Here is a 27,492-nt window from a genome sequence, read left to right as displayed (position 1 = left end):
CTGGGTTAAGTCCTGGTTTTTTACTTTCCCAATCTCAAGAAACACTGTGCTAACGGTCCCAGAGGAAGAGAGCAGCCACAAAAAGCAAAGTACTAGGTTGAGAACAGAAGTATCAACAGAGACACAGTCTACAAGTTTTTTGGGGAAAGCTGGGAACTAGCAGCTTGCGTTAGTACCTAAGAGAACTTTGTGTGCCTCTGGCTTTCAAGCAGAAACTTTTTTTTTTTTTTTTTTTTTGGTGGTACGCGGCCTCTCACTGTTGTGGCCTCTCCCATTGCGGAGCACAGGCTCCGGACGCTCAGGCTCAGTGGCCATGGCTCACGGGCCTAGCCGCTCCGCGGCATGTGGGATCTTCCCGGACCGGGGCACGAACCCGTGTCCCCTGCATCGGCAGGCGGACTCTCAACCACTGCGCCACCAGGGAAACCCAAGCAGAAACTTTTGAGTGTGTTTTCAGTGGAGTGCCTGCATAAAAATTTCCCTTTTTACAAAAAATTTATTATTTTTGTCTGTGCTGGGTTTTTGTTGCTGCACACGGGCCTATCCTAGCTGCGGTAAGCAGGGGCTACTCTTCATTGCGGTGCGCGGGCTTCTCATTGCAGTGGCTTCTCATGTTGCAGAGCACAGGCTCTAGGCGCTCAGGCTTCAGCAGTTGTGGCTCGCGAGCTCTAAAGCGCAGGCTCAGTAGTTGTGGCACGCGGGTTTAGTTGCTCCACAGCACGTGGGATCTTCCTGGACCAGGGCTCGAACCTGTGTCCCCTGGGCGGATTCTTAACCACTGCGCCACCAGGGAAGCCCTCCCATCTTTTTTTTTTTTTTTTTTTTTTAATTTATTTGTTTATTTACTTTTGGCTGCGTTGGTTCTTCGTTGCTGCACGCGGGCTTTTTCTACTTGCGGCGAGCAGGGTCTACTCTTCGCTGCGGTGCGCGGGCTTCTCATTGCAGTGGCTTGTCTTATTGCCGAGCACGGGCTCTAGACACGCGGGCTTCAGTAGTTGTGGCTCCCGGGCTCTAGTGCGCAGGCTCAGTAGTTGTGGCGCATGGGCTTAGTTGTTCCGCGGCATGTGGGATCCCCCTGCACCAGGGCTCGAACCCGTGTCCCCTGCATTGGCAGGCGGACTCTCAACCACTGCACCACAAGGGAAGCCCCCTCCCATCTTTTTTAGTTGGAAAATCTGATTTTGTATTGCTAGGGAACTTGGACGTAATGGGAGACTATTCCCTGGTGGTTTCTAAAATCTCATATAAAAAGTACCTTTTTGTTTTCACACAGAATACTACCTTTATGGAGGCTCTTACATGGAAATCCAGAGTTTGTAAAGGTCTGACACTGGCGTTTGCTCTTATATATACCTTGTACCCGTCAAGAACCGTGAATGACATTTTCCGTTTATTTTTTATGTAAAGACTCTTCAACTAAAATAAGCTTTTGTAACTCGTTCCGGTTTTGCTGAAGAGCAGCTCAAACCTAAGGAAGCGTCTTGGACCTCTTCCCCTTTAGGCGTGGGGTCCCACGTCCGTGGCCAAGGCAGCCGGTTTCTTCTTCCTTTGGGAAAGAGTAGAGTTGGGAAGGGCCAGAGGAGGCGTTGTGTGAAACCAGCAAACAAAACAGGAGGGGTGGTAGATACCGGGGCCGCGGCGCGGGACGACCCCTTGGGCCGCGGAACAAAGCCCCGCGGGGATCGCTCAACCGAGGTCCCTGACGCGGCAGGCGAGCGCCCGCTCCTCCCCGGGAGAGGACGGTTGCAGGCAAGAGCGCGATATGCCAGCGTTTGTGGGCCGCGATGCGTTCAGTCACAGCAACGGTAGCCGAGGAGCCCAAGCTGTAGCCGCCACCTCGGAACCCCGCACCGCAAGGATTGCAAAACTATCAGCCTGCCGCGCAAGAGCCTCTGCGCCTGCGCGCCCGCGGGAAGCCCCGCCCTCTCCGGGCTGCCGGCGCGCGGGGCCGCGCCTCCTCATGGCGGCCGCCGCAGTGTGTGGTATTTAGCGGGAGCGCGCGGCGGGCTCGAGGACGCGCGAAACGGCGGCGGCGGCCAGGGGGGAACCGGGGCGGCCGTTGCGGGGCGCGCTCTCGAGCGGCGGCGGCGGCGGCCCAGGGTGTCCCGTCGGTGTCGGCACGGGGAAGAGGCGGTGGCGCTGCCCGCGGTGGCCCCGGGTTGGCGGCGGCGACGGAGCGCGTTTGAGCCAGGACCGGGGTCCGAGGCGCGCTCTCCGCCCACAGGTAAGTGGGGCCCGGCCTGGAGGGAGGAGCTGGTCGCGAGGGGCTCTGCGGGAGAACTCCCAGGCCCGGTAATGGCGGCGGGCGGGAAGGGCGGCCGGGCCGGTCGCGCCGCCCGGGCGGGGGCGCGGGCAGCCCCCGGCGCCGGACGCCTTTGTCTCGGCCGGAGCCCGGCTGCCCGGCCGCCGGGCCGAGCGCCGCCCCCCGCCCCTCCCCTCCTCTGCCCGGCCCTTCCCCGCGCCGCGAGCCGGCTCGCCCCCGCCCCCGGCGCCCCGAGCCCCGCAGGCCCGCGCCGGGGGTCTGCCCCGAGCGGCAGGGCGAGGGCGGGGAAGGGCCTCCTCGCCGCCTGGCCCGGCCCCCGCGCGCCCGGGAGGCGGGCCCGGCCGGGGGAGGCGCCCGGCGCGCCCTGCTCCCAGGTGCCGGTCTTTGTTGTGAAGGGTCCCGGGGTGTGCGGCCAACATGGCGGAGGTCAGCTGAGTGCGGGCAGTGGCCAGCCCTTCTCTCCGGCCCCTCCCCGCACCGGTCCGGGGGCAGGACCGGGCGACTCGGCCGTCCTTGGCCTTCCCTGCCTGCCCCCGACCCCGGGAGCGGCCGTCCCCGATTGTGCTGCGTTCTTCCTCTCGCTCCGGCCCGAGCCTTCATTGTGCGGTGGGAAGAATGCAGCCTCCTCCCTTGTTTATGTCGTTAGAGAGGAGATCGCGTGAGCGTCTTGCCAGGGAAGCTCCAGCTTTTTATTGTAAACCTTGCTTTTCCTAGGCTTCATTTGTCGGGTAGTTTGGGGGCCTTTCTCGACTCTCCCAGATTTATAATTTAGGAATGTGGATAATCTGGGCCACAGCGTTGCGTAGGTTTTTCTTTTCCTGTGCCTGGAAAGATTCAGAATTTGTTTGCTCTGACATCTAGAGAAGTCCAGTTTGTGTGTTTGGAAAATCAGATGGTGTAGCTGATTTGTCAAAGTCGTAGAAGCCATGAGCACGGATATAGGACAGTGATCGGACTGACGGTTTCTAGCAGTTGAACATTTACCATTTCTTGATAAGGGGCTGTCAAGGGTAAATTTTTAACTCTTTGCATCAGTTGAACGTTGGGAGCACGGCTCTGAAGTCAGACTGCCTGCTTTGGTTCCAGCCCTGCCCCAGCGGTTTGTGACCTTGGGCAAGATGCTTAACCTCTGTGCCTCATTTTCCTTATCTGCAAAATAGGGGTAATGACAGTACCTACCTCGTAGGACTGTTGGGAGAATTGATGAGATGATAGTAGGCGAAGAGCTTAGGGCTTAGAGCAGTGGCAAGCCCATGGTTAAGTGCTCAATAAATGTTTACTGCTAAGGCTGTTGTTTAATCACTGAATTTGTGAGATTATCTTGGCATGTTGGATATGTTGGAACTGCATAGGCCAGAAATATGTGAAATTACATTATAAATCATTAGTGCTTGGGTTTTTCTTTTAGTGCATTTTGTTACTTCTTAAAAATGAAAACAAGAGGTTTAGGTGGTAAATGTCCAGGCATTTGGAGATGATGGCATTGGGAAATTTCTATAGTAAGACATTTGGGTAGGTCTTGTGTGGTCTGGAATTTAAAAAATGAAATTCATGGGTCAGTTTGCTTTTGAGGACTTAACTAACTTGGAAGAGTGGAACAGTGAGTCTCTTTGAGTGTTAGGTGTCTGTGGTGTCACCATCTATTTTGGACATTACTGAAGAGCAGAGTGTAGTATGGTGATAAATGTAATGGTCTGGTAATTTTATCAGGCAGATATTGGCTCAAATTGGGGAGGAGAGGATGTTAGTTAGCTGTTAGGAGAACTTCGTGACAAGTAGATTTTGACCTAAAAAGGAGTATATAAATTATGTAATTTTTTGTTCTGGAAATTAAAGTTACAGATTTTTGTGATCTGGAATAATTAGTTGCAACCCTAAAGTTGGCTTTGCCAAAATATTTTCTTTAGATATATTATAGACTTGCTGTACCTGACCCCTCTTGACACCGTTCCAGCATAATTTAGTAACATTTAATAATATTTTAAGCTGAAGTATAATTGATAGATATGGAACTTTTCAAGATAAGTATTACACAAACTACAAATTCAGAAATTTAATTCAATTCAGTGTAATGTGTTCTCCCGATAAGCTTTGGGAAATTCTTACAAAATTGTTGTAGAGCAATATTCTTTAGTATCTGTAATTAAAAAGAATATTAGGCTACAATTAATTGGAGTTACAAAGGAAATATCTAGCTATGGCAACAATGACATAATATGAAGAATAGGATTTTATTTTCAGCTTATACAGTGTTTTGAAAACAGGTCTTACATAAGGACGGTAACAAAGTAAGTTTAGTAACTTTGCAAAGCAACCACTTAAAATTGTATTTTAAAGCAGTTGATTTACTTGATTTCTAGAGATTGAAGGTTTTTCTTGGCTTAAGAGATCTGTTACACAGTTTCAGTTATAATTATGGAATGTCCATGCATACCTTATAAAAATGTTTAAATTTTGGTTATTTTTGGTCTAGACCTCATTACAAACAAAATCAATATGTGAAAACCGCAGATTTCCTACCCTTCCTTCCCCTGCCCAAAAAAAAAAACCAGCAACTGGGTATAAATTTTTCCTCTCTAAAAAGCATCCTTAATGGTTTCTTTTATTTCTTTTATTTTTTTAATTTATTTTTTTAAAGGTCAAGTCTTTTATTTATTTATGGCTGCTTTGAGTCTTCATTGCTGTGCGTGGGCTTTCTCTAGTTGCGTCGAGTGGGGGCTTCTCTTGTTGTGGAGCACGGGCTCTAGGTGCGTGGGCTTCATAGTTGTGGCATGCAGGCTCAGTAGTTGTGGCTCGCGGGCTCAGTAGTTGTGACCCACGGGCTTAGTTGATCCGCAGCATGTGAGATCTTCGTGGACCAGGGCTTGAACCTTTGTCCACTGCGTTAGCGTGCAGATTCTTAACCACTGCGCCACCTGGGAAGTCCAGTGGTTTCTTTTAAATAGAGATTTTTCTAATGCATTTTGAATCATCTGGTTTTCCATGGCTATAGTTACTAGAGCTTCTGCTGCAAAAGGGCAGGGATTGTGGTTTTTTATTCCTATATCCTCAGTGCCTAACACTCAGTACAGACTTGTTTCCTGACCTACTACTTCTGTATTCGTATGACACTCAGATTTCTTTGCTGTGAAACTTAGACCCATGTATTCTCTTGCTCGCAGGTCATTTTTTTTTATGATTATTTTTTAGAGGAGTTTTATTAGATTCACAGCAAAATTGAACAGAAGGTTCAGAGATTTCCCGTGTACTCTGCCCCACTCCTCCATAACCTCCTCCATTATCAACATCTTCCATCAGAGTGATACATTTGTTACAACTGATGTACCTACACTGACACATTCTTACCCATAGGTTATGGTTTACATTATGGTTCACTCTTGGTGTTGTGTATTATGAATTTTAACAAATGTATGATATGTACCCACCATTATAGTATCACACAGAATAGTTTTCACTGCCCTAAAAATCCTCTGTGGTCTACCTATTCATCCCTTCCTCTTTCCTAACTTCTGGCAAGCACTAATCTTTTTACTGTCTCCATAGTTTTGTCCTTTCCAGAGTATTATGTAATTGGAATCATACAGTATGTACCCTTTTCACACTGGCTACTTTCAGCTAGTCATATGCATTTAAGTTTCCTCCATGTCTTTTCATAGCTTGATAGCTCAGTTCTTTTTAGCGCTGAGTATTATTCCATTGTTGGGCATGTACCAGTTTGTTTATCTACTCACCTACCAGAGGACATCTTAGTTGCTGCCACGTTTTGGCAGTTATGAATAAAGCTGCTATAAACATCTGTGTGCACGTTTTTGTGTGGACAGAAGTTTTCCGCTCCTTTGGGTAAATACCGAGGAGTATGATTGCTGGATCTTATGGAAAGAATATATTTAATTTTGTAGTAAACTGCCAAAATGCCTTTCAAGTGGTTGTACCATTTTCCATTCCCACCATCAATGAGTGAGAGTTCCCGTTGCTCCACATGCCCACCAGCGTTTGGTGTTGTCAGTGTTCTGAATTTTGCCATTCTAAAAGGTGTGTGGTGATACCTTATTTTTGTTTTAATTTGTGTTTCCCTGATGACAAATGATGTGGAGCACCTTTTCATGTGCTCTTTTGCCATCTGTGTATCGGATGAGGCGAGGTGTCTGTTAAGGTCTTTTGCTCATTTTTTAATTGGCATGTTCGCTTTCTTGTTGAGTTTTAAGATTTCTGTGCTGCATTTTGGATAATAGTCCTTTATCAGAATTGTCTTTTGCAAACATTTTTTCCCAGTCTGTGGTTTGTCTTCTCATTTTTTTTTTTTTAACATGTCTTCTCATTGTTTTGACTGTGTCTTTCCCTGCACGTCATTTTCCACTTTCACATACCAAGGTACTTCAAATTTATGTGTCTAAAACTAAAACCTTTGTTTCCAACCATACAAGGCTGTCATCCTCTGTATCCAGTGAGTCATAGAGCCCTGAGTTTTCTACTGTCTGGTTATCTCAAATCTGGTGTTGCTTCTGTCTCTCACTCATTTTCACATGTACGTTCAGTCCTTCTCTTTTACTTTCTAAGTGTCTATCTGCTTTTGGTCTCTGCCTCCTCCCTTCAGTTTTTCCCACTGCCATTTAAGGGAGCTTTCTAACATAGGTGACTTAAGGCCTTCAGTGTAAAGTCCCAAGTTCCTTGACATAGAGATAGTAAGTACACAGACCCTTCTGGAGCTGGCTTTTGTTACTTTCCTGTCATTTTCAACTGTGTACTTGCAAGTGCCTGTGTGCACCATATTTTGTCTTCCAACTAAGTAAGCTCTGTAATCTCAGCCTAGACATCACTTAGCTGAGGCACTCTTCCTGGATCTCCCCACCTTGAATTGGATGTCATCTTTCCGTGTTCCCATAGCACTTTCTGCTTGGCCCTACTACAACCATATCCTCCTGAGCTATGATTTTTCTCTACTACTTTGCTTCCGCAGGTATAGACCGCAGTCTCTATGAGGACTTTGCCTTGATCACCCTTGTTGGTCTAGAGTTTAGCACTGTTGCTGGCGTGTAGTTGGTGCTCAGTAAATATTTATTGAATGACTGATACCTTCTCAGTGTTCAATTATGCTCTTCTAGCCTTATCCTCCAGCATTTCTTCTTTGCCATATCTGGTTAAACTGGATTCTTTTTGTTTCTTGAACATTCAACACACTTAAACACCTCTGTGCCTTTGCTCATGATTGTACTTGATCTCTCGCTACTTTGGGCACATGACTTAACCTCTCCAAGCCTTAGTTTCCACTAGCATGTGAACAGCTATGAAGCATATTGCTGCTCCTTGCTCTATGTCCTAAAGCTAGAGTAGCAGTGTAGCTCAGTGGTTAAGAGCCAGATCTGGATGTGTCTCTTGCCTCTATCACTTACTAGTGTGTTTATGATTTTAAGCTCAATGAGAGCAGAGACACTGCCTAAAAGCAGGGACACTTGCATTTAAAAGCACATTACTTAACACAGAGAAAGTGCTTAAATAATTTTAAAAATTAGTTATTTAATTTCTCTATTACCACTTACATTCTAGTAAGGGAGAAAAGAATTACAAATTGTGATATGTACTGTAAAGGAGTAAAGAGTAGTGGTGGGAGGGAGACTTGCTGTGAGAAGTGGTGATATTCAAGCTACCTTAAAAGGATAAGGAGCTAGTCCTTTGAAGGAGAGAAGGGAGAACATCTCAGATTGAAGGAGCAGCGGAGGTGAAGGCCCTGAGGCAGGAGTGAACATGGACTGTTCCAGGAACTGAGATAAGAGAGTGTTTCTGGAGCAAATGGATGAGGGGGAGAGATAGGCAAGGATCAGATCCTGCAGAGTCAAAGTAAGGAATGTGAATTTAAGTGTACTGAGAAGGCATCAAAAGATTTTAATTAAATTAGTAACATAATCTGCTTTTAACTTTTAAGATTGCTTTAGCTGTTTGGAGAATAATTGGTTAGAAGGCCATTTCTTTGATCAGGAAGTACCGTAGTTGATTATAACCTGGATTAAGGTGGTGGCTGTGAAGATGAAGAGAAGTGGATGGATTTGAGATGTATTTTGGGGACAGAATTAACAGGGCTTGCTGATGGATTAGATATGAGAGGTGAGGGAAGGAAAGAATTAGGTTGTTTCTGGCATGAGTAATTGTGTGGATCATGGTGCTATTTACCAAGAATGGAAACACTAGAGGGGGCGGGGGGTGGTGGTACAGATAGCAATAAAACTCAGAAAATGGAAGGATAGCAAATAAACTCAAAGTTCTGATATGTTGGATTTAAGATATCTATGAGACATCCAGAATGATCCAGTGAGGCAGAAGGAATATCACAGAAGCCAGATGGGAGATAGTAGAGCATGTTCGGGTGTTAGGAAATGGTCCAGTAGAAAAAGAGGGAGACATTGATGTGAGAAAGGGATAATAGAAGGAGTATGAAGTCTGAGAAGGTGACAGGACACTGCCCAAGGGCCTGGGTCACTTCTTCCATTCTAAGGGGAGGAAAAGGAAGTGGTAAGTCAGCATTTGATGGCTTCTGTTGTATTTTCTAAACGAAGTATGGGTGAAGCCATCGGTTGAGTATTTATAGTTAGTGATTACTGTACTATGGTGGGTTAAAGACATAGTAGAGAGACATATATTGAGAAACTGAGCAGAGGGGAGGAGAGAAGAGATTCTGTGATGTGTTACCAGCTATGACACCTGATACTTATTGTTCTCAGGAGATTCTAGAATACCTAGAGCAATAGTGTTACTTCCCCCCCCTCAGTGTAAACTTTTTTGATGAAGTGTAGGATAACTACATATAGAAAAGTGCTCAAATATTAAGGATACAGCTTGATGCATTTTCACACACTATCATGACCAGCTCCCATGTGTCCTGTTACTTTTATTTTGATTTTTGGGTGTGTGTGTGTGTGTGTAAATCTTCAGGAACTCTAGACTGAATGATATATCAATAGATAATACAGTCCATTTGGGGGTCAATTTATTCTCTAGGTTTGAGCCACAGTGACCAAAATGATATTGGCAAAGACCTTTTATTAGGTTTGAGGTTGGCCAGTCATGTTGAACTTACTTGTGGCTTTTGATTTTATTTTGAATAGTAGGGGATTGGGAGCACATGGAACTAGAAAGAGAAGTGGAGGAAAAAATCTTTGGAGAACTAATTTATATTTATAAAGCAGATATTGCCAGTGAGAAATAGTCTCTTAGAAAATTAGAAAAATTTAATGCCAGTCTTGAATTTTATAGGAAGTATTATACTGTACTTGTTATAGTTATTATTGTCATGTTGACAGGCTTAGGTAGTAATGGTTGATACAGTGAAATTAAATACACTGTACACTACATTTTTTACTTCAATTTTTGGTTTAAATGAAGTAATCTAATTGTTAAAAACTTGCTTTTTCCCCCTTTGTGTTTTACCTTTTAGCTCCTTTGAACTCAGCTGAAGTTGAGTTGTGGCTTTTTTGTTTGTTTTTGTTTTGTCAGAGTCCCTGATTTAGTTTTGTTAGGGACAGCTTTGGATATGTTGTTAATACAGATAGTTCTGAGTTAATCTCTGTAGACTGTGTTCTTTTGATTTTGCTTGGAGAGGTGAGCAGATAAATTTTGTCTTAGAATTAACTTTTAAAATGCTAAATTTAGGTATTTTTTATAAGTATAAACTAAAATATATACATATTTGAAATATGTGGGTTTTAAAAAATGTGAATAAGCTGTTTTTTAAATAATTTTTTCCCTATAAGTAAGTATTCATCTATTTGAGGCATTTTAAGAAAAAAACTAAGAAAAAAAGAATGCAGTAGGCAAAATCAACTCTTGATCTCTCAGTGTTTAAATCTGTGTATGAAGTCACTAGCAATTCATTAGCAGGAAAGTGTGGGGACACAAAATATGCACTAAAATTTAATTATTATTAATCACCAAAGTAATATAAATGTTTTATGGAACATTTGAGAAATGCATACAGAAATGCAGCCCCCACCTTCCTCATGATTGTTCATAATGTGATAATTGAAAAGTAACCATTGTAGACATTTTGGTGTAGTTTCTAGTCTGTGTGTTCCACATTTTTTTGAGACAGCCATAGACATTTTAAAGTCCGTTTCTTTGATCTGACTTAAATCCTTGTAGATATTTTCCCATTAATGATTACCACTTGTCAGTAACTATACATGTTTGAACTGCATAATTCCAAATGATGAAGTTTGTGCTTATAGTCTATATCCTTCTGTTCTTGATATTTTGTGTACTTGTAGTTCGGTGGTCCCATCTCTGTTCTCTGTGATTTCTGGTTCTAAACTTGACCTCCTTTCCCCCTTCTCTAAACCCTTACCTTAAGTCTTTAAACCACATTCTGCAATTCGGATGCCCTTCTGGTTTCTTTTCTGTCCCGTTACATGGTATGTACACACATGAGTACATATATAAAAATAGACAGCTATGTCAATGTCCATATTTACTTAATTCTTTTTTTCTCTTTTAACATAAATGGGATTGTAATATATCCTGTGGGCTTGTTTTTTTTCTCCACCTGTTTAAACAGTTTGATTCTTATATGTTAGTAGTTATGAGTCTATCTTTTTTAAAAGAAAAAAAAGGCAGCATCGTGTTCTGTTGTATGGACCATAATTTAATCACTTTCTTAAGCTAGGGCTGTTTTCAGTTTATTTGCTCTTACAAACGGGACTGCTGTAGGCATCCATATGTATACAGCTTTGCCAATGTGTAAATCATTGGATAGACTCTTGGAAGAGAAACTACTGGGTCAAAGAGTATTCAAACTTTATATTTTGAAACAAGCTGCCAAATCTTATTAGAAGCCTTCACAGTGGACATTTCCAACAGTGTAGGAAAGTCTGTTTCTACACATCTTATGTAATACTTGGAATCAAATCTTTGAAAACAAATTTATAATTTTTTAAGTAATGCATGCAGTTTGTGACAGTTCTCACATCAAGTTTTTGAATTTCTTTTTCTTTTAGTCTAAAGAGTTTTACATGTACAATAATTAAAAATCAAATATTTCACTAGGCTTATTTTTTAAAGAAAAACTCCCTGCCCCTACTCCTCTCCATGATCTAGGGGATGTAAATAATGTTTTGAAACCTTGCATCGTTATTCTGCCCTCAATACTTTTAGGATGATTTGGTTGGGCACAGAATTTCTAGAATGTTAATTAATCGTTTTCTTTGTGGATTTTAAAAAGTATTGCTCTGTTGCATCTAGCTTTGGATATTACTGCTCAAAAGTCCAAAGCTCTTTTGCCTTCTAATTTATTTATTCATCTAACAAATATTTATTGAACCTGTACTGTGTGTCAGGCATTGTTTTAAATGTTTGGGACACATCATTGAACCAGACAGATTCCCGTTTTCCAGGTGGTGAGGGGGGCTACAACAACAAACATAATAAGTAAATTGTATAGCCTGATAGAAGGTCATCCATTTTACTGACAACAACAGAATAGAAATGGAGGAGGGGAAGGGAAGAGGAAGAGAGGTAGAATGGGCAAGGATTAGGAGGAGGGGTCAGTGGGCACAGTGCTGGGCACTGTTTTAAATAGAGGGAACAGGGTAGGCCTCATTGAGAAGGTAATATGCAAGCAAAGATTAGAAGAAGGTGAAAGAGTTAGTCATATGGGTGTCCCTGAGAAAAGTATTTTAAGGTAGAGGCCCAAAGGAGCAACCTAGCCTTATGGAACAAGGAGGCTAGTACAGTGAGTGAGGGAGAAAGAGGTAGGAGATAAAGTCAAAAGAGTAATGGGACACATCATCATATTGTGTAGGGCCTTATAGGCTGTTGTAGGATTTATCTATTACCTGCACATGGGAGATTTTAATGGATTTTTTTGATTGCTGTGCTTGGAATCCGCGGGTGGGGTGGGAAACAAGGGTGGAAGCAAGGAGACTGGTTAGAAGGATATTGCAGTAATCCAGTTGAGAGATAATGAGGCATAGACTATATAATAGTAGTAGAGGTAGTGAGGAGTGGTTGGATTCTGGATATAGTTTTCAAGGAGGTACAGTAAGATTTCCTGGTGGTTTTAGATACAGGATGTGTAGAGAAGAATCAAGGATGACATGAAGGCTTAAGGCTTTTGGACTGAGTATCTGGAAGCATGGAGTTTCCATCAAGTGAGGGGAAGGCTATTGGTTGAGTAGTCTGGGAGAAGGTAAGGAATTCAGTTTTGGCCACCCCGCTGTAGGAATGTCTAGGAGGGTGTACACATCTGGGGTTTAAGACACATCTGGAGGGTTTTTGGATATAAAAATCTTGAAGTCCGTGGCAGTATCAGTGGAATTTTAAAAATACAAGAGTGAATGAGATCACCAAAGTGGGCCATGGACAACTCCCAAATTCAAGACTTTGGGGAGAAGAGCAGGAATCACTACCAGGCAGGAGCCAGTGATCTGATCAAATCTGTCAGATGTTGGTGACAGCTCAAAACTTACAAATTAAATACAAACAAAACTACAAAACCAGTAAAATTCAAATTATACTAATTATGAAAGTATTGAATACTGCCTGCTAAATTGAAGTCTTGAAACAACATGAGTTATGGAATTGACTATTATGCTGTAAGTTCTTTTTGAGTTGAGCACACCAAAATTATCCCATATGTTGTGGTCACCAGATGATGCATTTTCTTACCAATGTGTAAGTGCTTCAGTGAAAACCATGATGTCATTTGGGCTTCACTTCACACAAATGCATCATTTATATATTAGGTCCCCCTCTGTATTTCTCTTTAGCCTCCCATAATTAGAGTACTGTAGTACCAACTTGGAGCTAGTGTGACCATAAATGTAAATAGGAACATTCATTTACATGGCTAACAGGTGGATTCAGATGATTCAGAATGTGCTAATGCTGTTTTTTAGATGATTAAACACAGGAAAATAAAACAAATTTTTGTAGAGAAATGTGGCACCCACCCCGAGAACAGAATCTTAGTTTGAGGAAAATTAGAGTCTAAGTTAATTCGTGTGTTATATCCTTATTTGAAATAACTAAAATGATTTGGTTAGAATTTCAGATGCGATGCTTATGAAGACACAGATTATAACTCCTTCAAAGGAATATAATTTCTTTTGAATAAGGCTCCATGAATTTTTTAATATGGCATTTCCCCCTATAAATTCCATTATTTTTCTGCAGTAGTAGTAAAGAGCTATCAATATCAGTGTATTGATATTAAGACTCTGGTGTGACTTTTTACCTCATTTCTTTAATTTCTTCGTCTCAAGCAATGTGTTCTTTTCTGTTTAGCTTAGTTATCACCAACTCTTCATAGGTTACTACCAATTTAGATATGCTTAAAATTTTTGTTCTCTGTATTTATGTGTGTATTTATTTATCGTTATTTGTCAGGAAAAATGGGAAGATGAATGTTACATTGCAGAACTGGGTACAAGATATTTTATGAGGAAGATTTAAAAAGCATAGCTTAACATCAAGATGGAGCAAAAGAGCAAAGATCTACTGGAATGTGTGACAATTTTACATCCTAAGAGAATATAAAACATAATCAGGGTAGTGAACAGTTGTATTCAAACTTGGACATGTAACTAAGTGAATAGTATTTGGCTGCTTTTATCTAGACACTGTAAGCTTTGGTTATATCGCAGTAGTGACTGTGTTGTAATCATGACTGACATGGTTTCAGTAATTTCAAGTGAATTCCCCAAAATTCTATTTAGTGATATGTGGTAGGACATAAAAAAGTTGAGAGCCTATTTTTGACCCTCTTCCTGCTTCTTTTACTCTTTTTTTTTTTTTTTTTGGCCGCACCATGTGGCATGTGGGATCTTAGTTCCCCAACCAGGGATTGAACCTGCACCCCGTGCAGTGGAAGTGTGGAGTCTTAACCACTGGACCGCCAGGGAAGTCCCCTGCTTCTTATATATTTCTCTGCTCTTACCTCTCTTCTCGATTCTTTGCTTTGATTTAATGTCTAATGGTTTAATGGCTGTTAGATTATACCACTTTGATACAAAAAATTTCAAAAAGCAACTTACTTGCTATGACTACAGTTTTAACTTAAAGAATTTAGGGGACTTTTTTTTTTTTGGTCAATTTTTATAAACATTGAAGATTAGTTGGATGCTAAGTTGAATATTCTGTGCCAGAGTGAGAAGATTATACATACTTTTTTTTAGAGTTATTTGAAAGAAAATAAGATTCAGGAATGAAGCAGTCTGGCTCTGTTCTTATTACTTCTTAATTTTTCTGATCTTCAATTTCCTCATCTGCAAAATGGAGATACACCCTTCTTTATGAGTCTTAAATAAAGACTGTATATGAAGCTGCTGACATGAAGCCTTACAGGTTGGTAGATCCTCAGTTTGAAGCTTCTTTCAGAGCAAACTCTGTTATCTTTATCATGTTTCCGACAGTCCCAAGTTGAGGTTATGAAAATGAACACAGTACGTTGAAACAACAGTTTTCAGTAAAATCCTGTATAATCTGGGTCTTTTTTTTTTTTTTTTTTTTTTTTTGCGGTACGCGGGCCTCTCACTGCTGTGGCCTCTTCCGTTGCGGAGCACAGGCTCCGGACGCGCAGGCTCAGCGGCCATGGCTCACGGGCCCAGCTGCTCCGCGGCATGTGGGATCCTCCCAGACCGGGGCACGAACCTGTGTCCCCTGCATTGGCAGGCGGACTCTCAACCACTGCGCCACCAGGGAAGCCCTAATCTGGGTCTTTTTAATTTAGTGATTCCTTGCAGGGTTCCTAGTATGGCTCTGTAAACATCACTGAGTGTGTTGTTAATAATATACCAAATGTTCCCACATACTTGATCTCAGTTAAAGTCCAAAAATCTTGTTGTTAGTTTTATTGTTTCACAAATGAGCAACTTGAGACCCAGGATATTGTAGTTTTGCCCAATATCAAAGTAATTAATATAGGTATATGCATAGGTATATTCTTAAGGTAGGTTACCAGTGGTGCATTACTAAAAAATGAAACTACTACCTAGGAATGAATGGGTTTATGGAACTGTGATGTCACAAACAAATGTTTTGAAAACTTAGAGAATTGGTGTGAAAATATATTCAATTTTTTAGACTGTGTTTATGGTGATAAAATGATTAACTTCACCATATAGTGTTGTTATTATTTTTTAAAACAGACTTTATTTTTTTAGAGCAGTTTTAGATTCACAGCAGAAGTGAACAGAAGATACAGAGATTTCTTGTATTCACCCTGCCCCATCATTATCACCCAAAGTCCATGGTTTACATTAATGGTTCTCTCTTAGTGCTATATATTATATGAGTTCTGACAAATGTATAATGATATGTACCCACAACTGTAGCATACAGGATAGTTTCACTGCCCTAAAAATCCTTTGTGATCCACCTCTTCATCCCCTCCCTGCCCAGTCTCTGGCAAATACTGATCTTTTTACTGCCTCCATAGCTTTGCCTTTTCCAGCATGTCATATAGTTGGAATCATACAGTATGTAGCCTTTTCAGACTGGCTTCTTTCACTTAGCAGTATATATTTGTTTCCTTCATATGTTTTTGTGGCTTGATAGCTCATTTTTTAAAATTTCTGAATTATATTCCATTGTATGAATGTATCACAGTTTACCTCTTCACTATAGGAAGACATCTTAGTTGCTGCCACGTCTTGGGAATTATGAATAAAGCTGCTGTAAACATCTATGTGCAGGTTTTTGTGTGGACATAAGTTTCCAGCTCCTTTGGGTAAATACCGGGGAGCATGATTGCTGGATCTTATGGTAAGAATACGTTTAGTTTTGAATAAACTGCCTTCCAAGTGGCCGTACCATTTTGCATTTCCACCAGCAATGAATGAGAGTTCCCGTTGCTCCACATGTCCACCAGCATTTGCTGTTGTCAGTGTTCTGGATTTTGCCATTCTAAAAGGTGTGTGGTGATACCTTATTTTTGTTTTAATTTGTATTTCTCTGATGACAAATGATGTGGAGCACCTTTTCATATGCTCCTTTGCCATCTGTATATCTGATGAGGTGAGGTGTCTGTTAAGGTCTTTTGCCCGTTTTTTAATTGGCATGTTCGCTTTCTTGTTGAGTTTTAAGAGTTCTGTGCTGTATTTTGGATAATATAGTCCTTTATCAGATATGTCTTTTACAAACATTTTCTCCCAATCTTTGGTTTGTCTTCGCATTCTCCTGACTGTTGCAGAGCAGACATTTTTACTTTTAATCAAGTCCAGCTTATCAATTGATTCTTTCCTGGTTCATGCCTTTGGTGTTTCTGAAAAGTCATTGCCAAACCCAAGGTCATCTAGATCTTCTCCTGTGTTGTTATCTTCTAGGAGTTTTATAGTTTTGTATTTTACGTTTAGATCTGTGATCCATTTGAGTTAATTTTTGTGAAAGGTGTAAGATTTGTGTCTAGATTCCTTTTTTTTTTTGCATGTGGATACTCAGCTGTTCCAGCACCAATTGTTGAAGCCTCTCTTCATTGTGTTGCCTTTTGCTCCTTTGTCAAAGATAAGCATAGTGTGTTGTAAAATAGTGTTATTTAAAGTGAATTTTAAATCTTAGTTGTGAATTCACTCTCTTTAATGTTATAGCAAGTAACAGATATATTCTACCTTAGGGGTCATCAGGGATGAGTGAGTTGTGGTTGTATACATGTTATTTCTTTTATTTGGAATCTTTCATACTGTTGTACTTGATTTATTCATTCCTTCCAGAAATATTTGAGTACCTGGTCTGGGCTGGGTACTGTCCTAGGTGCTGGAGATAGAAGCGTGAGCAAAATAAACAAGGTCTATGCTGATGAAGTTTATATTGTAGTACAGAGCTCTTGAACCAGAAGTTAGTGGTTCAGGGATCCTGGGAGTTCTCAAGACCCTTTGAGGGTCAAAACTTTTTTTCACAATAATGAGACATGAGAGTAAAGTGAGGTTCCCAGAGGCTACATGACATGTGGTATCTTCACAGATTAATTGCAGAAGCAGATATTAAATATCCAACAGTATTTTTTATTGCATCAGATATTAAAAAGATTTGCAAAAAATATAAAACATAAACACTCTTCTCCCTATTATGGAAGATAGTTATTTTTCATAAACATTTTATGTAATAGATTTTTAATTGTTTTGTAAAAAATGTGATGGTAATTTTAACAAATATTTTTAAAGTTCTTGGCTTGAATTTCTAATATTGTAAATATTAATACATATAAACCACATTGACAAAATGCTCTTTTGGGGTCCTCAATAATTTTTTAAAACTTTAAAGCAGTAAAGACATTTTTTTCTTAAATGGCCAGATAGGTTTAGCTTTAGGAGTCATAGGATCAACTTTTTATTTAACTTCATCCTTGAAAGCAGTCACAGATAATATGTAAATGAATGGGCTTAACTATGTTCCAGTAAAACTACTTACAAAAACAGGCAAGTGATCTGTAGCTGTAGTTTGCCAGTTACTGGTGTAAAGGGTTCCTGGTACCAAAAAAGTTTGAGAATTGCTGTTATCAGTGAAAAGCTGGTATTGTGGAGAGAAAGACGGGCAGAAGACAGACAATAAGTAAGTTATTTAGTAAGAGAATTTCATATGGCAAGAGATAATATGAAGACAGTAAGAAGGGTGATCTGGCCTTTAGAAATAAAGTGATCAGGAAAGGCCCCTCTAAGGAGCTGACGTAAGGTAACTCTTATTTTTTCAGGTTTTATCTCCCATCTTTTTTTTTTTTAATCTCTCCTGGCTACATTGGATCTCTCTTGTGTTGGGAGCGAAAGCAAGACAGTTGAATCTTATTAAACTTAAATTCAGAAAAGGTTAATTTTTCAAGTTGAATTAGAAAATATCCAAAGCATATCTGCTTTGAAAGGATCTAGGAAATTATAACATATTGCCCAGATTAGAACACTGACCTACTTTATACGACATCTAGCAAGTTAACTTCTCTGTATCATTTTTCTCTTCTGAAAATGAGAGAGCTGGTTAAGATCTTTTCCAAGTCTAAAATTTTTCATAATGTCTGTTTGCCTAGGATGCCATTTGTCACCTCTTCTAAGTCCTCCTCGATAGATAGCTCCAACTTCCTTTTTTTTTCTTTTTTCTTAAAGTAGTTCTGTGATCTGAAATATTTATTTTGAAATCTATTTTCCTGTCTATAATGCAGGGGGTAAATGCTTAACCTGGAAGCTCATTGAGGACAATACCTGGTACATAAGTATGCTTATTAATAAATATTTGGGGCAGCTGTTTTAGTGAGAATGGAGGAAAGTCCCTCCTCTGCCTCAGTATTTAACTTGCTGACCCTGGAACCATTTAGGTTATAGCAGTAAGAATGAAACCAACCAACAATGAAGCTCCAATGAGGGACATGAAAACTTTAATAGAGGGGTTAAGGAAGTACAAGAGCAATGCAGTATGAATTTATGTGGCCATTCCAACTTCAGGGAAAGGAAGGGGAAGTAGCCGTTCCTGCCATCAAACTCTCTGTTCCCTTGTTGGAAATTGAGGATCTACATAATTAAATTCTTTAGCATACCAAGAGATAGGTAACTTTAGCAAAACCAAATTTATGAATTAGAATTTAATGAGTTCTCTTGGAATGCAGTGCAAAACAAAGATTGGAATTATGAGAAAAAAATATATAAGTGACTTGAAGATAGATCCAGGAGAGTCAGTATCAGGATTATGTGAAGAAAAGAACTGAGTAATGGTAAGAGTCGAAGAACAATTAGAAGAAAGGTCCACAAAGGTAAAAGACTTGAGTCTTGGGATTGAAAATACTCACCTCGTGTTTGGCAAGTGCTGATGGCATGTATCTAGATGTTTTGATGAAAATTTCTTCCAAAGATAAGAGTCTTAGAAGCTACCTGTCAGGGTAAAAAAGGTTACCTGCAAATGAATGAAAAAAAAATGACATTAGATTTTTCATCTACATAGTCACATGTCAGAAGACAGCAGAATTTATGTAGTTCTAGGGGTAAAGGGTGTGAACTAGAATTCTAAGCTTGTGCAAGAGCTTCAGATTGTTAAGACTGAGACTTAATTGCTTACATGCCCTTTCTGAAAACTTTTTTGAGGTACTATGGCCATACCAAAAAATGAATCATAATTAAGGATTCAAGGGGAAGAAAAAGATGGGTATTTGTCTTATGATATAGTTGTGAGAAATGAAATCAGAATGTTTGCAGTTAGGTTTAAATGATTGTTTTGACAAAAGTTTTGAAGTTTAGTACAGTCTTTATCCTGGCAGGTGGGAAAGGGAAAGTTTCACTATTAGCACATTAAATGACCTGCCTTGTTTTGGGAGATGTTAATACTTTTATTCTTGATGTTAATATAGATTCAATGTGAAATAAAAATAATAAGGATAATAGCTAGTAAAATAAAATTAGGATGTAGAATCATGCTTTCCAATAGGACTTTCTTCAGTGACAGGATATGGTGATACTATTTTGCATTCCCACCAGCAGAGTATGAGAGTTCCATCTCTTAGATGTGTCACAGGCATCTCACTTCTACTTTGCATTTCATCCATTATTACAGTTTGGTATCTAGCATAGTGCCTAATGGGTTCTGGTTAAGTATATGTTTTTTTTTTTACCAGGTGTAGAAGCCTCAAAATACAGTGTTAGGCATTAAAAAGCAAATGTACTTTGCTTTACACATTTAAGTTATGGTTTGCATTTTCCTCTCCGTTTACTGTCATCACCTTTGTTCAGACTTCTGGTTTTACAGGTCTTCTATCAGGTCTTTTGTCCTGGGCTTTCCCCACTTCAGATCATCCCTCTTACTGGACACATAACTCTGATTCTGTGGCTACAACGTCTTCTGAATTATCTTCAGGAAAATAGAGCTTTTAGGAAAATACTTTGTATAATTTTTTAAAATTCCTATTACTTTGGTGCAGTTCTGGAAACTAAAAATAGATGGCTTAATTTTTTTCTTGGCATTATGGTTTTATAACAAAGTTTGATTTTTAACTTTTGGCATTTTAAGCTGTTGAATTTTAAGGAGACTTGCCTTAGTTTTAATTTCGTCTGAGGTAGACAAACCATTAGGATGTGGACATCTTTGAGGGGGGCCATTATTTGCAGGCCGCAGTAACTTTAGTAAAAGGCAAGAAAGTGAAAAGCACAACATTGTTGTGTATTCATTTTAATCAGAGAAATTCTTCATCAGTCATTTATAATTTATAATAGGAAACAAAGTTTCCCCCATGAAATTGAGAATAAAAGTTTAAGACTACTTCTGTCATAAGTTTGTGAATGTGGCAAAGCAACGATTAAATACTCTGAAATTACTAAGGCAACATTAAAGGCTGATTCTAAAATGTTTTTATCTAAATTAAAATCTGTTTAAACTTTATACTAAACGGGGCCTGAGATGTAGGCTTTATTTTAGAAAGGGTAGGTAATAGTGCACTCTTGGTAAATTTTGGATTTTTGCTAACTTTGGATTCTATGGGCTTGTCTTAGTGTAATGTAGTTTTTGTGAAATTTTCCCTTGTAAAACCAGTTTAAATAAATGTTTTACCTAGTGGAGAAATTCTGTATTGTGCTAAAAATTAGTTAAATGGCAGTTGATCTTTGGTATACATTTTTGATAACCTTACAAGCTAAAGGCATCTTTTAGAGTATATATCTGGAACCCACAAGTTCTATGTCTCTAACTAATTGATGACCTCAGGCAAAACAAGTTAACTTTTGGAATTGTGTGAGTACGTAACATATTTTGGAATATGTACCACCTATGATATACATAACTTACCCGTCTCCCTTAATCCAGACAAAAGCCATGCAAGGCTGGAAATATTGTCCCAGTTTTACAGCTGAGCGGGTGGTGAAGACTGGGTTTGAATCCAAGTGTAGATGGCTCCAGAACACTCACATTTTTACTGTCCTGACTCACTTGTTGCGAGGTTTGTCCATATATTAATGGCTTTCAGATAGTGTTGTAAGGATCTGTATAGGTCCTTTGGAAGTTTGGGAAAAAATTTTTCTTTGGCTTGAGAAATCTGTCATCCCTTTTATTTGTTTTACACATTTAGACTCTGTCTTAATTCTGTTTGGAGTTTTTCCTGCCTAAAACATTTTAAGTCTCCTGCTGTAGAAACCTGAGACTTAACTGTTGAATAGAATGAATATGTATTAGAAAATAAAAACCTAGGTAATAGTAATTTATATTTGTCAGTGAACAGACTATTTTCAATTATATTTCTATTCCTAATATCAAAATGAGGTTGAGGTGACTGAACACACTATATAGGGTGGGTAAGTGATTAGAGTTAAGATTTTATGCTGAAAATGGGCAATCTACAATTTGCAGCATAGGGTTCACTCCCCACTACCAGCTCTTGCTGCCTTTAAAAGGCTGCCCTAAGCATGATGTAATGACAGGTTAAACCTCTGAATGCCTGAGCTGACGCAATGCAAATCTGAGGCCCTGGACTTTATTGGGGCAAGGGTAATGCTTGTTTAAAAACAAAACAAGCTACTCTGTTTAATAAGGCCGTTTAAGTTGGCTTTCCTAGAGTGGGAAGAGAATAAAATCTCAATTTGAAGGTTGAAGCAGTTTAATATGGTTATGTGTGTTTACTACTCTCACTGCGAAGTCTTCTCGAAGGGAGAAGGGGGAGTTTAAAACAAGGTGCGGTGAAAATGGGGAAGTGAGTTACAATTGAGGAAATAAGGTAGTTGACGCCCGATAAATAGTTATTGAACGAAGTAGGGAGAATGTTTTTACTGTATAAAAATCTAGCGTTCTCACGGTTAACCGAGAGAGTGTACTGCAGAGAAGAGTGCTTGTCTGGCCACGGATTTCCCATATATTCTGTGCAGATCTTGGGTTGAAACCAGCCGAAACCAACCGAAATTGCCTATATCTGACTGTTTGGGCCTACAGAAGCGGAGTGTTTCTACCTACTTGTAAGCTGGTGGAAATGCTGTGGCGTGTGCAGTGTCGCCAGGTTCGCGGGGATCTCGGGTTTATTCCGGCTGGGTGGCTGGTGGGAGTCGCGCGCTGCTTGTTTTAGAACCGCCCTAGGCTGAGTGGGGTGGAGCCTTAATCCCCGCCCGCCCGCGCGCCCCCCCCCCACCCCCGTGCGCCGCCCCGCCCTTCGCCCTCAGAGGCAGCCGCCGCCCTGAGCACAGCACAGTCTGAAACTCTGCGTGGAGCGGGCCCTCCCAGCTGCGGGCCGGACCCTGCAGCAGTAGCTCGAGCTGGCACCGAGACCGCAACTCTTCGTCCGGTCGCTTCCACGCACCCTACAGTCTTGTCCTTCACCGAGCTGGCTGGAGCCTAGCCGATGAATTTGGGGAAGATAGACTTCCGAGACAGACAGACGAAGGTTTAGGGCCCAGCAGAGGACAGCTCGGCAATGGCTCCCATTTTTGGAGACGCAGGCGAATTTGAGCTCATGGGGAGGTGTGGTCGGCTCCTCTTGAGACAGGATGGGGGCTTCAGTTCTCTGCCTCTGTAGCCAGTGCTTCTGAGGAGTATTGAATGCAGTGTATGGAGCAGGGCACGTGCCTTCCCTTCTTGAAAATTTGACCCGGGACATGTTTAGGAACAAAAGGTGTCCAGGACGGCCCTCTGTTGCAAGTCGTCTTTACTTCTGGGGGAAAGGCTATGAGCTGCCTGGCTTCTCATGACGGGGAAGCCTCCCTTACCTTTTCTGTACTCCTGGAGGGGCGTCTTGCTTACTTGTTTACCAGCATCTGGGACAAAGAAGAGAAAAGGTACTGCCATTAAGAGACTGGGTTGCTTAAACTGTGAAATGGGAAAGTTGTGTGAGCCAGTGGAATCTAAATGGATCAGGGAATGGCTGCACCATAATTGAGCTGGCAGTGATGTTTCCTTTGGTCAGCTGTGTACTTTTCTCAATTTAAATCAAACTTCAGGTTATGTCATGACTCCTGCAGAGTTGTCCAGACACTTGAGTCCTTGGTTCCTACTGCAGGGCTGTGTGTGGGTTGGGGTTCTTTCTCTCTTTGAAGATGGAGCTGGGTTCCACCTTCCGAGCTTTGGGAAGCTTTAGTAGCTGCTATCCTGCAATACTTCCATTCACAAGAAATAGACGCCACATTTTGCTTGTTTTCACACTTTGAATAGGAATTTAAGTTGTGCTTTCTACAATGTTGGAAAAATAATAATGTACACTGTAACATGAGCCTGAACTATTGATGATAAATGTATAACTATTTTGCTCGGTCAAGAAATTAAAACAGTAATACTTTTCTTGCTTAATAGTTACATTATGTTGAATACAAACTGAGTTTACTGCCTCTCGACGTGTGACTAGCTGTTTTGGTTTAGTGATTTGAAAGGCATTGGTGGCTTAGATTATTTTGTGTCCAAGGAACCACTTCCCAGTTATTATGTTGCTCTCTTAAATGAGCAGCATAAAATGGACCATGAAATAAACATACAGGATATTTTGGCAATGCTGATAAGCCCATTGTTTTACTAGTGATCTAAAACAAAATGCATGGATCATCATATGCACGAAGAATCTCCTCAGGGGAAACTGGATTACAGCAGAGTTCCTTTATAGTGCTTTTGTTGGGCTGGAATACCGGGGTTATAGAGGGCTTCAGTGATGAGAGTTGATTCCTGTTGTCCTAAATCCATGTGATGAGCCACATTATGATAGAATTCTGTGGTACTTTTGTTTCCCCTTGTACTTTAGAATATACCTTTAGTGACAGTGGAATTGATCTGTTTTGGCGTTTTTTTGTTTTTCTTTCACTCTCAGTCCCTATTTAAGGTGTCCATCCTTGAGCAATCTATGAGTAATAGAAGCCAAATTGCATTTATGTGGTCACATTGATAACAGCATTATTTTTCGAAGTTAAATTCTTTCCAACAGTAACAATTATAATTGAGAAAACATTAAATTTGAGGAGTTTAATTTTGTAGAAATATGGCTTATGGTTATTGGGAGTATACTCTTAGGACATCAGTAGACTGATTTTTTGGTCACCCCCAAGAAAGCGGCCCACTATATCCTAGCAAAGGTAGATTTCTGGGAAAAGGTGGCTTGTTTTATCTTTCATTTAGCTTAACAAGTTAGTTAATATTGTTGATCATTTCTTCCAGATGGCATTTATTAAATAATGTTTATCACTGTACTGATGAATGCTTCAGCAACACTGGTGAACTCTAGGGTACAAGGAGTTCTTTACCTGTTGGCTCTATCCCTCACCCCCAATGTTGTGTGAGTCTCTCTGATGCTTTTTATCTTTATTCTTTATTTATCTTTTCCTGACTCTCCTGCTTTGTAAATTATACCTGATTTATATTGTAGAATGGAAGTAGAGTAGAATGGTTTACTTTCTTTGAATACCAGACTCAAATCTTTTATTTGAGGATGGCCCTCCATTTCTCCTCCATACTTGCTCACTTTTGAAGGGGGCACAGATCAGTAGGAAACAAGGTTAATACCTAGCTGGTGTTAACATTCCATGCAGACGGATGATGGAATGGCAGTAGACCCTTCCCCTTGTAACCCCTTCCCTTTCCCAAATACACCTCTAGAGCAGATAACTGTTCACCATTAGGAGGAGTTAATCAGAGTGCCCTGGTGGTCCTTTGGATCACGTATATAACTCACTGGAGCTATCAACAGCTGCCTTAAGAATGAGGAAGAAATAGAATGAGTAGGGCAGGTGAACACAGAGAGGGAGGAGGAATTCCAGTCAAAACTGATTGCATTGAACTTAAACTACTTGTACAGTGTTCCTTAGTTGTTATGGTCCAGTTTCTATTTTAGCATTTATTCCATCCAAGGATGATTTTTTTTAACATTATTTTTAGAGAAAAGGAATTCTAAATGTGCTCTGGAACATTTTGAAAAGAGATTTTATCCAGTGTACAATGCACATACTTCAAGTAATTTATGTTTTTTTAAACCGTTTTCCTTTTTGCTTACAGTAAATTCTGCATGAAACTTAAGTATTTCTGGCATGTAAACATTATTTATATAAAACAAGTTATCGTTGTAATTATTTTTCTCCTGCCTCCTTTTATTTTTATTTATGTTTTTTATTACAGAAATGAGCCGTCAGACTGCAACAGCATTACCTACTGGAACCTCAAAGTGTACACCATCCCAGAGGGTACCTGCCCTGACTGGCACAACTGCGTCCAACAATGACTTGGCGAGTCTTTTTGAGTGTCCGGTCTGCTTTGACTATGTGTTACCACCCATTCTTCAGTGTCAGAGTGGCCATCTTGTTTGTAGCAACTGTCGCCCAAAGCTCACGTGTTGTCCAACATGCCGGGGCCCGTTGGGATCCATTCGCAACTTGGCTATGGAGAAGGTGGCCAATTCAGTACTTTTCCCTTGTAAATATGCCTCTTCTGGATGTGAAATAACTCTGCCACACACAGAAAAAGCAGACCACGAAGAGCTCTGTGAGTTTAGGCCTTATTCCTGTCCGTGCCCTGGTGCTTCCTGTAAATGGCAAGGCTCTTTGGATGCTGTAATGCCGCATCTGATGCATCAGCATAAGTCTATTACAACCCTACAGGGAGAGGATATAGTTTTCCTTGCTACAGACATTAATCTTCCTGGTGCTGTTGACTGGGTGATGATGCAGTCCTGTTTTGGCTTTCACTTCATGTTAGTCTTGGAGAAACAGGAAAAATACGATGGTCACCAGCAATTCTTTGCAATTGTACAGCTGATAGGAACACGCAAGCAAGCTGAAAATTTTGCTTATCGACTTGAGCTAAATGGTCATAGGCGGCGATTGACTTGGGAAGCCACTCCTCGATCTATTCATGAGGGAATTGCAACAGCCATTATGAATAGTGACTGCCTAGTCTTTGACACCAGCATTGCACAGCTTTTTGCAGAAAATGGCAATTTAGGCATCAATGTAACTATTTCCATGTGTTGAAATGGCAATCAAACATTTTCTGGCCAGTGTTTAAAACCGTTGCATTCAATTTCACAGAGAATAAGGCACCTGTCTGCCTACCAACCAGAAGCTTTTGGTAGGTGGAAGCTAGAAACAGGAAGGTAAATGAAAGGCTGTTAAATACAGGAAACAGTTGCATGTAGTAACACTAATATATTTAAAAATAAGTCAACAGTAAACCACTGAAAATAAAATATATATATATGTGTGTGTGTGTATATATATATATATATATATATATATACACACACACCCAAGATGGGCATCTTTTGTATTAAGAAAGGAAGCATTGTAAAATAATTCTGAATTTGTGTTTGTTGTAGATTGAGTGTACTGTTAAAAAATATTGGGTTCTTGTTTTTTTTGTTTTGTTTTTTTGTGTGTGTGCGTGAGTGTGTGTGTGTGTGTTTGGTTTTTTTTTTTCCTTTAACTGACAAGCCATGTTGAGTGGTCTTGGACCACTGCTTTTCCCCTATGTGAGTCAATACATAGTGCTGCTGTGTGTGTATATTTTTTTGTGTGTATTTGCTAATTTTTATTAATTCTAGTTTTTCATTAAATAAATTTGACTTTCTTTTCTGTAATTCAGGTTTTTCCTCACTTTTTTTTGTACCTTTTTAAAGTTAGTGTCTTTTTGATATGCATAATTGTTTATGGTAAAATTTATACATGTGTTCAATACATATTTTCTTTTTCCCCATTAATCAGTTCATTAGAAATATTTTAAATTCAACTATTTTGTGAAGATATGAGTTTCAGAAAGGAAAGGTAACATCGGAAGAATTATCAGAAGCTATTTAAAGCAGCTATAAAGTGATCTCTCTCTTTCTCTCTCTCTTCTCCAGTTGAGTCATACCTTCAAACTTATTCTTTGTAAGGTTAGGGAGTACTGATTTTTTTTTTTTTTTTAAATACTGGAAAAAAAAAAATCAGGCTCTCCCCCTCCCCCAGATACCTTGGACAAATCACACATGTTTAAAATTTGTTCTTGTATTTATTGGTTTTGCAAAAGAAGGCATCGTCTCACACAGTATTTGTAATTAAAAGCAAGTCATTTGTTTAAAAAGCAGTTTGCAAAAAAAATGTTTTTGGTCTTTTATAATTCTCATTAAAAGAATATCTGGCAAATTAAAAACTCTTACGTGTCTGCTTTAGCTCCAAGTTTGATTAAAATCCAAAGTTATTTTCCTGTTAAATTCTGTATTTTATAGCCAAAAGCAATGTACTATGTATTGTGAATTTTGGTAGATAGAGATCTGTTCTAAAGTACAGTAAAAGAATAGGTATATGGTCTCTGGCCTACACAGAATCTTGTTTTTTCCTTCCTTTTGCTTAGATTTTGAT

At 40.2% G+C, this 27,492-nt stretch overlaps 1 protein-coding gene across 7 annotated transcripts; it reads left to right on the top strand.

The window, feature by feature from the left end:
- Window positions 1–2,069: 2,069 nt before the first annotated feature.
- SIAH1 (siah E3 ubiquitin protein ligase 1) lies at window positions 2,070–27,283 on the top strand. Of its 7 annotated transcripts, none has more exons than XM_067718753.1 (3): window positions 2,088–2,224; window positions 24,323–24,440; window positions 25,277–27,283. In XM_067718753.1, exon 3 carries the CDS (start codon window positions 25,279–25,281, stop codon window positions 26,125–26,127), a length of 849 nt encoding a protein of 282 aa, XP_067574854.1. In that variant the 5' UTR covers window positions 2,088–2,224; window positions 24,323–24,440; window positions 25,277–25,278; the 3' UTR covers window positions 26,128–27,283. The 7 variants fall into 7 exon arrangements, with proteins under 7 accessions (XP_067574852.1, XP_067574854.1, XP_067574857.1 ...); XM_067718755.1 differs by lacking the exon at window positions 2,088–2,224 and adding an exon at window positions 2,672–2,689; XM_067718754.1 differs by lacking the exon at window positions 2,088–2,224 and adding an exon at window positions 2,780–2,869.
- Window positions 27,284–27,492: the final 209 nt, after the last annotated feature.

This window comes from Pseudorca crassidens, chromosome 20 (genome assembly GCF_039906515.1).
Source record: "Pseudorca crassidens isolate mPseCra1 chromosome 20, mPseCra1.hap1, whole genome shotgun sequence".
NCBI lineage: Eukaryota > Metazoa > Chordata > Mammalia > Artiodactyla > Delphinidae > Pseudorca > Pseudorca crassidens.
This window is presented reverse-complemented; position numbering and strand designations above follow the sequence as displayed.

Bases quoted from the DNA above. Each gene is read 5' to 3' on its own strand.
- SIAH1 (XM_067718750.1), top strand. From the start codon at position 22,872: ATGACGGGGAAGCCTCCCTTACCTTTTCTGTACTCCTGGAGGGGCGTC. The intron at 22,963-25,276 runs GTACTGCCATTA...TTTTTATTACAG, and splicing joins TGGGACAAAGAAGAGAAAAG to AAATGAGCCGTCAGACTGCA.